This window comes from Monodon monoceros, unplaced genomic scaffold (assembly GCF_005190385.1).
Source record: "Monodon monoceros isolate NGI ecotype Baffin Bay Population unplaced genomic scaffold, NGI_Narwhal_1 Super_Scaffold_16, whole genome shotgun sequence".
Taxonomy (NCBI): Eukaryota; Metazoa; Chordata; class Mammalia; order Artiodactyla; family Monodontidae; genus Monodon; species Monodon monoceros.
This window is the reverse complement of record NW_021703772.1, coordinates 60710285-60723961: the sequence shown is the minus strand read 5'-3', so window position 1 is coordinate 60723961 and position 13677 is coordinate 60710285. Positions and strand designations below refer to the sequence as shown.

General features: G+C 36.4%; 1 protein-coding gene across 5 annotated transcripts in view; it reads left to right on the top strand.

The window, feature by feature from the left end:
* The first annotated feature begins 1678 nt into the window (after window positions 1-1678).
* The window catches only part of DYNC1I2 (dynein cytoplasmic 1 intermediate chain 2), a 51514-nt gene continuing 39515 nt past the window's right edge, over window positions 1679-13677 (top strand). For 3 of the 5 annotated variants that reach the window (XM_029224947.1, XM_029224945.1, XM_029224949.1), the window contains exons 1-3: window positions 1932-2083; window positions 3157-3273; window positions 5618-5735. In XM_029224947.1, coding sequence (XP_029080780.1) covers window positions 3166-3273; window positions 5618-5735 — 226 coding nt within the window. In that variant the 5' untranslated portion in view covers window positions 1932-2083; window positions 3157-3165. Of the gene's footprint in view, window positions 1837-1931; window positions 2084-3156; window positions 3274-5617; window positions 5736-13677 lie in introns of those variants that run through there. The other 2 variants (XM_029224948.1, XM_029224946.1) reach the window with 1 other exon arrangement.

Here is a 13677-nt window from a genome sequence, read left to right as displayed (position 1 = left end):
TTCTCCTACTTAAAATCTGTCAGTGGATTCACATCATCTTCACGACTAAATCTAAACTGGAATATGTGACTTCACCCCTGCCTATGGCTTCATTTCCCCAGTTTTTGTCTTAGCCTACAGCCATTCTGAATTATTTCCAGATTCTCCAGTAGTCCCTGATCTCACACCTCCTCTGTACATTGGCCATATTCTTTCCTCTTCCTAAGGCAACCTTATGCATCTACTTTGCTTGGCAAACTTCTACTTAACCTTCCAGAATCAAAGACTTAGCTCTGGAATCACCTCCTCCTGAAAATTTTATTTTTTAGAGTTTTTCCATCACTTCCTTACTTAATCCCATCATAATACTTAGTTGAACTGAGTATCCCGACTGTCCTTCCCCCTTGAGAACGGAGATATGCATTTTAGCTCTTACCGTTCCTGGCACACAGTAGGTAATCAATAACAATTCTTCAAATTAATAAATGAAAACTAAATATTAGGAAAAGAGAAAGAAAACAAAAAGGGAGTATAGTTATAAACCTCTTTGAAATTTTAGTTTATGGGGGAAAGTCTTGGAATTGAAGGATTTCCTTTCTCAAATTTATTTCTGAGATATTTATCTTGTATATAGGCAGAGCAAGACAAGGAAAAGACTAGACACAGGCCCAAGGACTTAGATTTTGAATCCTAGGATTACTGCTAGACTTGGGCAATGTCATTCTGGAATATAAGAAAGACATTGCTTTGGTGTCAGCTTTAATTCTTGCTAAATAATGCTTTAAATTCTTTAAATAAAAATTTAAAAAATGTGTATCAATCCACACATTTCTGGTAAATTCATATTCCAATAACTTTTGCTTTCTTTGTATATTAAAAAAATCTAAAACTGTGGAAACCTTCTTGCTTGGTTTAGATTCCAATAGTATAAAATGCTTTCTTTTAAAAAATTCTTTGAGATAAAACCCAAATGCTACCTACCACACTGCAACAAAACACTGAGGAATTATTTGCTATGCTGATTAACATATTCTTATTGATTCATTGATTGCAACAGTTATCATTTTATTTGCAGGCTCAAATAAATATTCCATGTATACATGGAATATTTAAAGAAACTTAAATTTAAAGAAATTTGGGAGGAAATACAGGAATCAGAGGTTTTCCTGCTAATTTTCATAACTGTAACACCCCAATGAAGCCAGTTTACAACCACGAACACTAGTGAAAACTGAGTAAAGATTTACAAATCTCTTTCTAATTAAAGACAATTTCTCGCATTTTTTGACAGATGAGGTTACACTACATTTTCAAAATTTAGATTTTGTATTCTAGATTTTGCTTAAACCTCTGTAAGGCGTTTTTTTTCTAATACTGGTATAAATATCCTAGAAAGCGTTCACCAAATGTTCAGTGTAATACATAGGTTCACCACTTGAAAATAACACTTCTTAAACATTCGGCCAATATTGAGTCAAAGATCTTAAGATATAACACATACAACATTGTGAGCAATGACCAGCGGACAAGACTACATTAAGGAGAACTGCTGGAAGCTTCTCTTTGGAATCTTGAAGGAAGGCCTCAAGGTGGGAAAATCGGAAGACTAGGGAACACTACATGTCCCAGCATACTTTGCGACTACCGTTGACCACAACTCCCAGAGTGCATTGCTCGCCGTACGCAGGTTTTCCTTGTAGCTGGGGCTTGTAGTTCTCCCTGGTCGAGTCAATCCTTAAGGCGAGGCACCCACCCCCAGGCTATTAGGCTTAGTCTTACAGGTTTTGGCAAAGCTGAAACACTTCGGGACCCTGAGGCGGATTGTTTGTCTCATCTCTCGGCTTCTGCTTTACACAGGTAAGTCACAGAGGGGCTACAGTTCCCCGCAGCAGGGCCCCTCCCTTTCTTCCTGTGAGCGACCTCGTTGTGGTGAAGCCATTTGTCCCTCAGCTCTCGCCGTAGCAGCCGCCGCCCATCCCTCTTTGTGTGCTTGGGGAAAGCTGCGGAGCTAGTGGCCGCGACTGTTGCCTTTGGGGGCAAAGGAGAGGGACGTTACTGGAAAGTTGCTGGCAGGCGGACCCTTCCCCATCCCACCATCTAACAGGTGGGTTGACTGTCCTTCCCTCTAGGCCCTTCTGTCTGCTGTGTCTCACGTCGGGACTCCAAGGGCGGCTTGGCAGTTCCTGCTGACAGCGCCGCCCGGGCCGGGCTCCGGGAAGGAGAGGCGGGGAGAGCCAGGTGCGGTGACTCATGGAGGCCAGGGGAGACGAGTCCACTCCCTTCCCTTCTGGACCCTCCGGAGGTGCCCCGAGGAGCCTCGAGGCTAGTTCGAGGCCTCCTCCCCCGGACGTGTTCTGCACCGCTCCCTCTTGGCCGTGACCCCAGGGGAGAAGTGACTGCTTTTCGTCTTACTCCATTTTATAAATAAAAGTCGCTATTACTTGCGTTGACAGCGTTTTCCTTTACTTGGTGTGTGTTTGAAAGTACCCGAACGCGGAGGTTGTAGCACAAAATTCCTGAGACTTTCTCTTCCTTGGAGTTTTAAGAAAGTGAACGCGTCAATCATGGAGGCTCCGGCCTCTAGGAGGTTGAGCGGACCTGACAGCTGTATGTAGTTATCTGGTCAGACTTTTTTGTTGGGCTTTGACTAAAAACGTACTTACTTTAAGTATATTTAATAGTTATTGGTGGTAATATTTGTGTTTTGCTTCTTCTTAATATTACTATTACATGGTAGTTTTAGAATTTATAGAAATTTTCTGTGTGACCGCCTGTTTTATCAAATTTCTGGGAATGAATGCAAAACTCTGATAGCAGATTTGATCTGTGTCATATAGCTTAGCTTTTAATGCCAGCCCGTGTCCTCTGTTCTAAGAGCCAGAGATATTGTGTTGAATTTGAGCATGTGAACATTAAAGAGCTTACTGGTGCTAGTTACTATGCTCAATTCTGGGTATTTATTTTTTATACACATTTGTTTATATTGATAATTTTTTTCAGGTCTTAGTAATATATGTGCTTCTGTTATTTTAAAAGTAGAGTTTATATGTTCTCTTTAGATAGCATTGAACTACATGGCCTCTCGAGACAGTTCTCTTCTTGAAAGACTAATTTTTTTTAAAGAGTGCTGCTTTTACCAATGTAATAATGATTGTAAATGATTATATGCTTCTTAAGGTCGCAAACATGTCTGACAAAAGTGAATTAAAGGCAGAGTTGGAACGTAAGAAGCAGCGGTTGGCTCAAATAAGAGAGGAAAAGAAGAGGAAAGAAGAAGAAAGGAAAAAAAAAGAAGTATGTTTGATTTTTTTTAAAGATAATATAAAATAATTGGATTTTAAGTACTCATACCTTTATGTAATACTTTCAGAATAGTTAAAATTCCAGCAGTTGTGACTGCAAATATAGCACTTTAGGTGAAAAGATCAATATGCATATTTAGCCTTCTAGGGATATGTTTATTATATAAAGTAAGGGGCATCTGCCTTGTAATAGCTCATAAAACATGGCATATACATCATAACTTAGTTTGGACTTTGAACTTACCTGAATATTTTACTCGTCGGAACTGCTAGTTGTTGGAATAAATAATGGCAAAGAGAAATATAGAATAGACTATTAATTGATTAGGGGATTATTTAACTGATCGTATCTCCTTTATTATGAGTTAGTCATTGAAATATCTTTACCAGGTAGTGGGTTTGATACTATTGTAAAGGTGGACTAGGTACTTACATCTTCTGATTTTTGGCATCACCATTTCATCATGTATGGCAAATATACATTGACCCTGAGCTGGAGATATTTTACTTTCTCCTGTATTGAAATGTACATTTATCTCTATGGAAACTGTTTAGGCAGATTTGTATACTTTTATCATAGATGTTTTAAATGGCCAGTGTTAAGATAGTTTGTTCTCAGTGTGACAGTACCAAGTTTTTCTATGTGATAGCCTAAACAATAGCCAAGACTTCCAGGAATCTCTTAGGGAAAAAGAAAAACCGAAGGTGCAATTTATGTGCAGCATTGCTATGATACTGTAAAGGCCTGTACTTGAAGAATTTTCTAGTTTATTCTGAACCTTTTTGTGATCCATTATTATAAGAGGGTTGGACCTTAAAGTTCTCTGTTTGATCAAAAGCCAACTGATAGAAGCATGAGTCAGACTGGCAGAGCCATTCCAAACTAGTATGTGTAGCCTTAAACCCTTCAGGGCTGAGTGCAAATTTGGTTTTTGTTTTCTAAAGATGGCCATAGGTGGCCCTAAGGGATATCTATTACATGCTTTATATCTGATTTAAAGGTTATCAAACATTACCAGAGACATTACAATTATAATACTATTAAACAGTGAGTCTACTAATATATTGTTATATACAGGTAAAGTGTCTACTTGATAATATAGTCTGTTTGGCTATTTTGATGAAATTTTCTGATGACTTCTTTAAGTTAAGATGGTATCAGAATATTACGACTAACAAAATTTACTGCAGACGATTGTATGAGTAATAGTTGTCTAGCTGAAATAGACTTTTGAGGTGTATATATAAAACTTTTTCCTTGAAGGCTTAAATTTCACTTGAGATGTTTTGGATGATCTGAGAGTGTTGAGGCTTATCTAGTTTAACTGGAAGATTTTGCTAAGACTATAAATGGCTGAAATAAACGTTGGCAAAAATTTCAGTGACAAAAAATGTTTTGTGCTATGCAAGAGTAAATTTTAATTTTACCAAAGCAAACCGTGTGTTTATCATCATAAAAATAAGACCTGTAGTTTATAAAATAAAAACAAAACCTGTCTCCAGATGAATTTTTGACAAACATCCTTTACATAAAGTTGAATAAAGACACTGAAGACTTCATAAAGAAGTTTGAGGTACTTGTACTTTTTCAACGAATCAGATTGTTCATTTACTTAAAATTTGTTATCTCTTAAATGATTCAGTCTTTTTTTTCTTCATAGTGTTGTGGTATTTATGTATTTGTGAGATTTCCACAATTCCTGACCATGGATAGCAATTTCATGTTGTAAATAAATAGAAATTGACTATACTTTTTGAATTTATCTGTTCAGAAAATTTTTGTGAGAACTCCTTGATTACATATAAAAATGGATCAATTTAGGGCTTCCCTGGTGGTGCAGCGGTTAAGAATCTGCCTGCCAATGCAGGGGACACGGGTTCGAGCCCTGGTCCGGGAAGATCCCACATGCCGCGGAGCAACTAAGCCCGTGTGCCACAACTACTGAGCCTGCACTCTAGGGCCTGCGAGCCACAACTACTGAGCCCACGTACCACAACCACTGAAGCCCATGTGCCTAGAGCCCATACGCTGCTACAAGACAAGCCACCGCAATGAAAAGCCTGCGCACCGCAACAAAGACCCAGTGCAGCCAAAAATAAATAAATAAAATAAATTTTAAAAAAGTTTTTTAAGGATCAATTTAATACATATCATTTGGAGATTCTTACTAAAACTCTATTGAGAATGATTTTCATTTAATGACTATAATGTGTATTCAAAACTAAGTCTACCTCCAGAAGTATACAGTATTAGCATGTTATTTAAAAAATTTATATTTTTTGCAAACAAATTTCATACCATATGTAAATTTAAATTTTTAACTTAAAAAATTTAGACTGATCAGAAGAAGGAAGCAGCTGCTCCTGTGCAAGAAGAATCAGATCTTGAAAAAAAAAGAAGAGAAGCTGAAGCATTGCTTCAAAGCATGGGGCTAACTCCGGAATCCCCCATTGGTAAGGATAAGAATATATCCATTTATAAGAGATAGGCATATATCTTATTCAGCCCAGACATACGTGAGATGAGTTGATTTAATGTATTTTGTATATTTTTCTTATTTGTGCCTCTTAAAAATCATTAATCTTATAATTCATTTGGAATTGACTTTTTTCAGATGTGCTAATATATGGTTATTTGGTTTGTTCAGAAGAGCTGCAAGACTGTATTTATTAACATAAACCAATTGACTTTTCTTGTTAAATCAGTAATTTATTTCAACAAACATTTGTTGAACAAGTTATCTGTGCCATACTATATTAAGCCCAAAAATGACTGTGATTACTGATCTTAACTCTATAATCCTTTCTATAGGTTGAAGAGAGGTATAGTGAATCAAAGTTCTAAAAGTATATCAGTATTCAAAGGTATAGGAGTGGAAGGAGAAGCTTATAGCCTTCTGCTCTCAATGCTAATAAGGGAAATAATATTTGTAGCTTATTATGGCAGCAGTTTCACTTGTTCTTTTTCTGGGCTGTTCACTTTAAAGCAATACTAGACCAAAAAGCTGAAATAATAGAGGTATTGAGGACAATCTGGTTACATATAAGAAAGCATTAAATGCTTACTTAAAATAATTCTGAGCTGGATGCTGTTACATAGTATTTTAGTTTGACATGGGCTTTGTCATTTAAGGACCTAAAATTTCAGGGTTAGTTTGTGGGCTAATTCCATCTAGTCCAGGGGACAAATACCAGAAGTAGTATCTGCTGTATGCCTATTGTGAACTGCAATATAACTGTCTTAGAGCTACAATTTCTAAAAGGTTTCAAGATGAAAAAGCTGGTTACTTTCATGGTCGGCTTCATTGTTATTACTTTCAGCTTATTTGCCTTTTCCTTATTGGTAAAATGTGAAGACTAAAGTACTTTAATTTTTATGTCTTTATAAGCTTCCGTGGCATATTGCAATTTTAAAAGTAAATGAATTAGAATACTTTTATCTTGTTAAAAAAATACCCTAGTAACTAAACCAAGTTGCTTGTTAGCTATATAGTCCTTTTTTTAAAAAATAAATATCTTATTTTATTTTTGGCTGCATTTGGTCTTCGTTGCTGCGCGCGGGCTTTTCTCTGGTTGTGGCAAGCGGGGGCTACTCTTTGTTGCGGTGCACGGGCTTCTCATTGCGGTGGCTTCTCTTGTTGGAGAGCACGGGCTCTAGGCGCGCGGGCTTCAGTAGTTGTGGCACGCGGGCTCTAGAGTACAGGCTCAGTAGTTGTGGCACATGGGCTTAGTTGCTCCATGGCATGTGGGATCTTACTGGGCCAGGGATCAAACCCGTGTTCCCTGCATTGGCAGGCAGATTCTTAACCACTGCGCCACCAGGGAAGGCCAGCTATATAGTCTTTAAGTGATCATTTTTTTATGAGCCTTTAGCTTTGTTTTTTTCCTGTAGGATTTTTTTTTCCCTTTTCTGTTCTTTTTAGGACTTCAGTTTCACTAAATCCTCTTGCTCAGATTTCTCAGTTTATGGCTCACTTCCATCACCTGTTCTTGAAAGACTGTTCTTTAGTTGTATGTTCGTGTATGTGTGTGTGGTGTGTGTGTGTGGTGTGTGTGTGTGTTTCGCCCTCATTTCCCATCTCCAATTCCATTGTCCTTTCCAGTCTTGCATTAAGTACCCATTCTTGGATTTTTAACATACATCCTTTTGATCTGTCCAACATGTGTTGACATTTTTTAAGATTTCATATATCTAAGTGTGTATGTTTTATATACATAAATGGCATTGTACTATATGTCTCACTCTGTTTTTTCCTTTTTTTCAAGCAGCATTGTATTTGAGATTTACCCATGTTGTTACATATAGATCTAGTTATTCACTTCTGACTGGTACACAATATTCTGTTATATACTATATTTTACTTATCTGTTCCCCAGTGATAGGCACTTAGATTGCTTCTGTCTCTTTGCTTTGCTATTCCAAGCAACACTGCAAAGAACATATTCTTTTCCCTTGAAAGGACTGTGGAAGAGTTTCTCTGGAATGTATGCTGAGGAATTGACTTGCTATTTTATTGTGTGTAGGCTGACTTACATTTATTAGGTTCTACATACCACTCTCAAGAATGACTGTAAGTTTATGCTCCTGCTACCAGGGTATGAGAAAGTAACTGTTTCACTATATCCACATAACTTGATATTATCCAACTTTTTAGTTTTTGTCTACTTGATGAGTGTAAAGTAGTGTGTCAAAATGTCATAATATACATTTATCTGTTTACAGTGAGATTGACCATTTCTTCATATATCTATTTACCATTCAGATTTTCCCTTCTACGAATTGCATGTTCATGTCCTTTGCCCCTTTACTATTAGGGTTCTTTACCTTGCTGTAGGAGTTGCTTGTACTTAAGGGAGGACTTCTTTGTCTGTTTTAGTCTTCTAAAAAATACCTTCTCCTAGTCTATCATCTACTAACTGTTCATAGTATTTTTTTTGTTAATTTTTGTTGGAGTATAGTTGATTTAAAATGTTGTGTTAGTTTCTGCTGTACAGCAAAGTGAATCAGTTATGCATATATATATATCCACTCTTTTATAGATTCTTTTCCCATATAGGTCATTACAGAGTATTGAGAAGAGTTCCCTGTGCTATAGAGTAGGCCCATATTAGTTATCTATTTTATATACAGTAGTGTGTATGTGTCAATCCCAATCTCCCAACTTATCCCTCCCCTTTTCTCCCCCCTTGCCCCCCGGCCCCAGTAACCATAAGTTTGTTTTCTACATCTGTGACTCTATGTCTGTTTTGTAAATAAGTTCATTTGTACCATTTTTTTTTAGATTCTACATATAAGCAATATCATATGATATTTGTCTTTGTCTGACTTCATTCAGTATGACAATGTCTAGGTCCATCCATGTTGCTGCAAATGACATTATTTTGTTCTTTTTTATGGCTAAGTAATATTCTGTTGTATGTATGTACCACATCTTTATCCATTCCTTTGTCAATGGACATTTAGGTTGCGTCCATCATAGTATCTTCTATTGAACAGAATCCTTCATTTTGATGTGTTCACATCCTTTATTTTGATAATGGTCAGATCTACCATTTATAACCTTTTTCTTTTTTTTTTTTGAAAAGAAATCCTTTCCTACTTTGAGGATACAAATATATTCTCCTACATTTTCTTTATTATTTTATCCTTCACCTTTAGATATTTGTGTTATATTTTTGAATATAATATGAGGTAGGGATCCAGCCTAATTTTTCTCCATATAGTTAACTAATTTTCTCAATACCATTTGTTAAAACATAGTCCATCTTTCCCGCACTGATATTCTGATGCCAACTTAGTCATTGAGTCAGTTCTTATATATTCATGGGCATTTCTGGGCTCTGTATGTTCACTGTTGACCCATTTGTCTGATTCTATACTATTAACACACAGTTTTAATTACTGTGGCTTTATATTAGTATATTCTAATTTCTTTTATAGAAAATGGCCCCTTCTTTTTTCATCTTTTTCAAAATAGCCATAGCTTCACAAAATTTTTCTTCCCCTCAAAAAAAAATAGTTTCTTAAGCTTCCCCTGAAAACCTTCCTGCACTATATGTTGCATGTTTTTAGTCTTTCTAAATCTAAAAGATCCTCCACACACATGCTCCTTTTTGCCCCATGTCATCGACTGGTTGAGGAGAGTGGGCCAGTTGGTCTCTAGAATGTCTCACCTCTTGGGTTTTTCTGAGGGTTTTCTCACATTTAAGCTTTTGTTCCTCTATCCTTTATATTTCCTCTAAACTGGAAATTAGATTTTAAAAGCTTGATTAGCTTCAGGTTGAACCTCTTTGGCAAGAAGATCTCATAGATGATTCTGTGTACTTCATATTGTATCACATCAGTAGCACATATGTCTGGGTTGTTACCAGTGATGTCAAGATTGATCGCTGGGTTACAATTGTGACAGCCAGGCTTCTCCATTGTAGTTACTTTTTTTCCCTTTGGACTAGCAAGTAATATCTGGAGGTGATACTTTGGTACCATGGAAATATTCATTTCTCTGTCAACTTTTTACCAAGTAGTTTTAATACTTATTGATGAATCTTTTCCAAATCAGTTATTTAATTATTTTTATAATTCCATCATTCCTTCTACATTTATTGACTGAAATTCTTCTGCAAAGGGGAGGTTTCCCTCAGTAACTAGGGCTATTTGGTTACCCTGAATGCATTTCCTGTTAGAAAAGCAAAAAACATACTTAATTTTTTTCACTTTAGTTACTAATAGTCATATCCAGGTGTGGCAGATGAATTTTTCCATGTATTTAAAGAATAGATTATATAATATTTTATTTAGGGTTTTTGTGTATATGCTCATAAATGAAATTTACCTATAATTTTCTTGTGCTGTTCATGGTCAGTGGCCACCATGGTTATGGTTTTAAAATAAATTGGATAGCTTTCTCTTTTGCTATTTTGTAGAACAACTGTAAAAGATAGATATTACCTGTTCCTTAAATACTTGGTGGAATTCAACTGTAAAACTGCCTCAGATTATGCTTTTTTTCCCCAGAGGATAGTGGAGAGCAGGAGTTACTCACCATTTCAAGCTTTTCTAATGGTTATAGTCCATTCAAGTTTTCTATTTTTGTATCGTTTTGATATATTTTTTAAACAATAATAAACGTTTATTATCTCTCACAGTTTCTGCCAGTCAGGAATTTGGCAGTACTTAGCCCAGTGGTTCTGGCTCAGGGTCTCTCATGGGGCTGAAGTCAAGATGTCAGTCAGAGCTGTAGCCGTCTGAAGGCTTGATTGGGGCTTGAGGATTTGCTTTACCAGCCATGTGATTTGCTCAGTCACGTGGCCAGCAGGTTGGTGTTGGTTGTTAGTGGGAGGTCTGAATTCCTATCCACGTGGGCCATTCCATAGAACTAACTGCTTGAGTATCCTTGCAGCGTGTCAGCTGGCTTCTCCCAATGTGAGCAATCCAAAGACAAAGAGAGCCGGAAGGAAGCTATCCTTTTATCCTTACCCTTGGAAGTCAGAGGACATTGCTTCTGCCACATTCTGTCTATGGGAAGAGAGTCACTAAGTCCAGCCCACATTCACAAAGAATTTTGACATCCTTTAAAATCACCAAAATATGTACGACAAACTCATAGGTCTCCTAGTATTTTGAGATGATCATATGCTTTTTTTTCCCTTTTGATGTATTAATATGATAATTTATATTGGTAGGTTTTCAAAGCATGCTTACATTCTGGAATAAACCCATTTTAGTTATGAGAATATTTTTCTTATATATTGCTAATATTTTATTTAGGAGTTCTTCATCTATACTCATAAGAGAGTCAGACCTATAGTTTTTTTCCTTTTACTGTATTTTGTCTGGTTTTATTATAATGGTTATAGTAGCCTCATTAAATGAGTTGTGCAGTTTTCCACCTTCTGTTTTCTCACAAATGTCTAAAGATCTTTCCAGTATTTACTTAAAATTAGGCCTGGAGAATACAGGATACAGGTGAAAGCAGTGGCTATCAAACTTTCTTGACAGTAACAATAAAAATACATTTTATATCACGACCCAGGATGGATACTTGTTTTTCTTTTCACTACAAATGTATTTATTAAATATTTTTAAATTGTAGAAGTAAGTATAAAAACACCACTAAAATATTCAAGAGGATTTATTAAAAGCATCAGTCTGGTTTTACCTAAAATGGACTTTTCCCCTTTTTTAAAAAAATTCTGCTGAAAAGAATTCATTTTTTAAAAAAGAGACAGCTAATAAAACCTCTCTTAGCTTCTCTTTGCTGGTAGATTCTTATTTATTTGATCATTTGATTGTTTTTTGTCAGAGATCCTTGAGAGCAGGGACAGTATATTACATTTTTATCCCTGCTGTCCAGCACAGACTAGACACTTAAATGTTTGTTCAATTATTATTAGGTCATGTGTCTTTCCACCTGGTAAGACCAAATAAAAGCCATCTGCTTTAAAAGCAGTAACAACAAAATCTTGTTTAAATTTCAGGAAAATGCTTAGTGGAAATTGAAATTTGAATATTTCACAAAAGAAGTATGGCTTAATTTTTTTTTTTAACAAAATTTAAGTGGCCAGTCTTCAGAAAGTTAATTTTAGGCACAACTTTCAAGTCATGTTTTATCAAATGTGGAGTTAGTAAACACTGATGGTCAAAAAATAAATAAAGTGAATCTCTTTTTGTATGTGTAACTACTGTTTTAACCATCTTGTAAAGAGATGAAAACAGGTTTTGTCCATTACTCTGTAGCCTGAGTCTGTATCAGCAGGGCACAGTACATCGATTGGTGTGATAATCAATTTTTTAATTAGGAATAAACAAAAGAAGTTCAGTAGTCAAAATAAGTATTGCTTCATTTATTTCCCTCCCTTGTAACTTTTGAATATTTTAAATCTGATTTTTCCAGTTTTATTGAGAAATAATTGACATACATCACTGTGTAAGTTTAAAGTGTACAGCATGATGGTTTAATTTATATATATAGTGAAATGATTACTACAGTAGGTTTGGTTAACATCCATCATCTCATAGATACAATAAAAAGAAAAGAAAAATAATTTCTCCTTGTGATGAGAACTCTTAGGATCTGCTCTCTTAAAGTTTCTTATATATCATACAACAGTGTTAACTCTAGTCATCATGTTGTACATCACATCCCTAGCACTTACTTCTCTAACTAGTAAGTCTGATTTTTAGATAGAATGATTTCCATGTTATCAAGTCATTTTTTCAAGTTTAGCCTAATTTTAAGAACAGTTCCTTATAGTATTTTAATGCTATAAAATTTTATTTTTATTAATTTCTTTAAAAAAGTTTATCTGATGCTCTGAATTACGTTGAAGAGAATAAAGGAAACATTTAGGGGAGGTAAGGGGAGGATATTTAAAGTTATCAGGAGAAGGGGTCATATGAAAGGGAGAAACTAATATTTCAGAGAATTAAGGGTTTTTTAAATTGAATTTTATTTATTTTTTTATACAGCAGGTTCTTATTAGTTATCCATTTTATACATATTAGTGTATATATGTCAATGCCAATCTCCCAGTTCATCACACCACTACCACCTGCCCCCCTCACCACTCTCCCCCCTGGTGTCCATACGTTTGTTCTCTACATCTGTGTCAGAGAATTAAGGTTTGTCTTTCAGGACAAAAAGAGTAAGTATGAAAAATTAAACAGATATTTAAATGTTAATATTCCAGCCTAGGAGCACTTGTATCCACAAGAGGGCATTACTATGTAACTCGGACTGTGTTTGAGTGCTGAGTATCATAGATAGATGAGCTACAAGGGGCCTCACAACTTTTGGTTATCTCAGAAGCTCTCTCTTCCCATTTGTGCTCTGCCAATACTCCCACTCCCTACATTTACTTTCTTTGGCTGTCCACCTTTTCTAGGTTCTTCTTCCTGGCAAGAGCCCCTTCTTGCTAGATAAAAAGTAATTGAGGGCTTCCCTGGTGGCGCAGTGGTTGAGAGTCCGCCTGCCGAAGCAGGGGACGCGGGTTCGTGCCCCGGTCCGGGAAGATCCCACATGCTGTGGAGCGGCTGGGCCCGTGAGCCATGGCCGCTGAGCCTGCGCGTCCGGAGCCTGTGCTCCGCAATGGGAGAGGCCACAACAGTGAGAGGCCCGCGTACCGCAAAAAAAAAAAAAAAATGTAATTGAGCTGTGCACCATCCTTCTTCATCTCTGAGACTTCGGTATAGTTCTGAGTGGTTGACTCAGACTTAACTCTGGTTTCTAAATCTAGGTGCATTCCCAGGTCCTTTGTGGTTTTAAAATTTCTGGTTGTTCCTTCACAGGCTAAATGGCAGTAGTGTTAATTTTATATCCTTGGGAGGCCAAGCTCTAAGCTAGCAGGAAAGGCCTTCATGGTTCTTGGTTGTCTTTCTGTCCTAAAGAATCAGAGT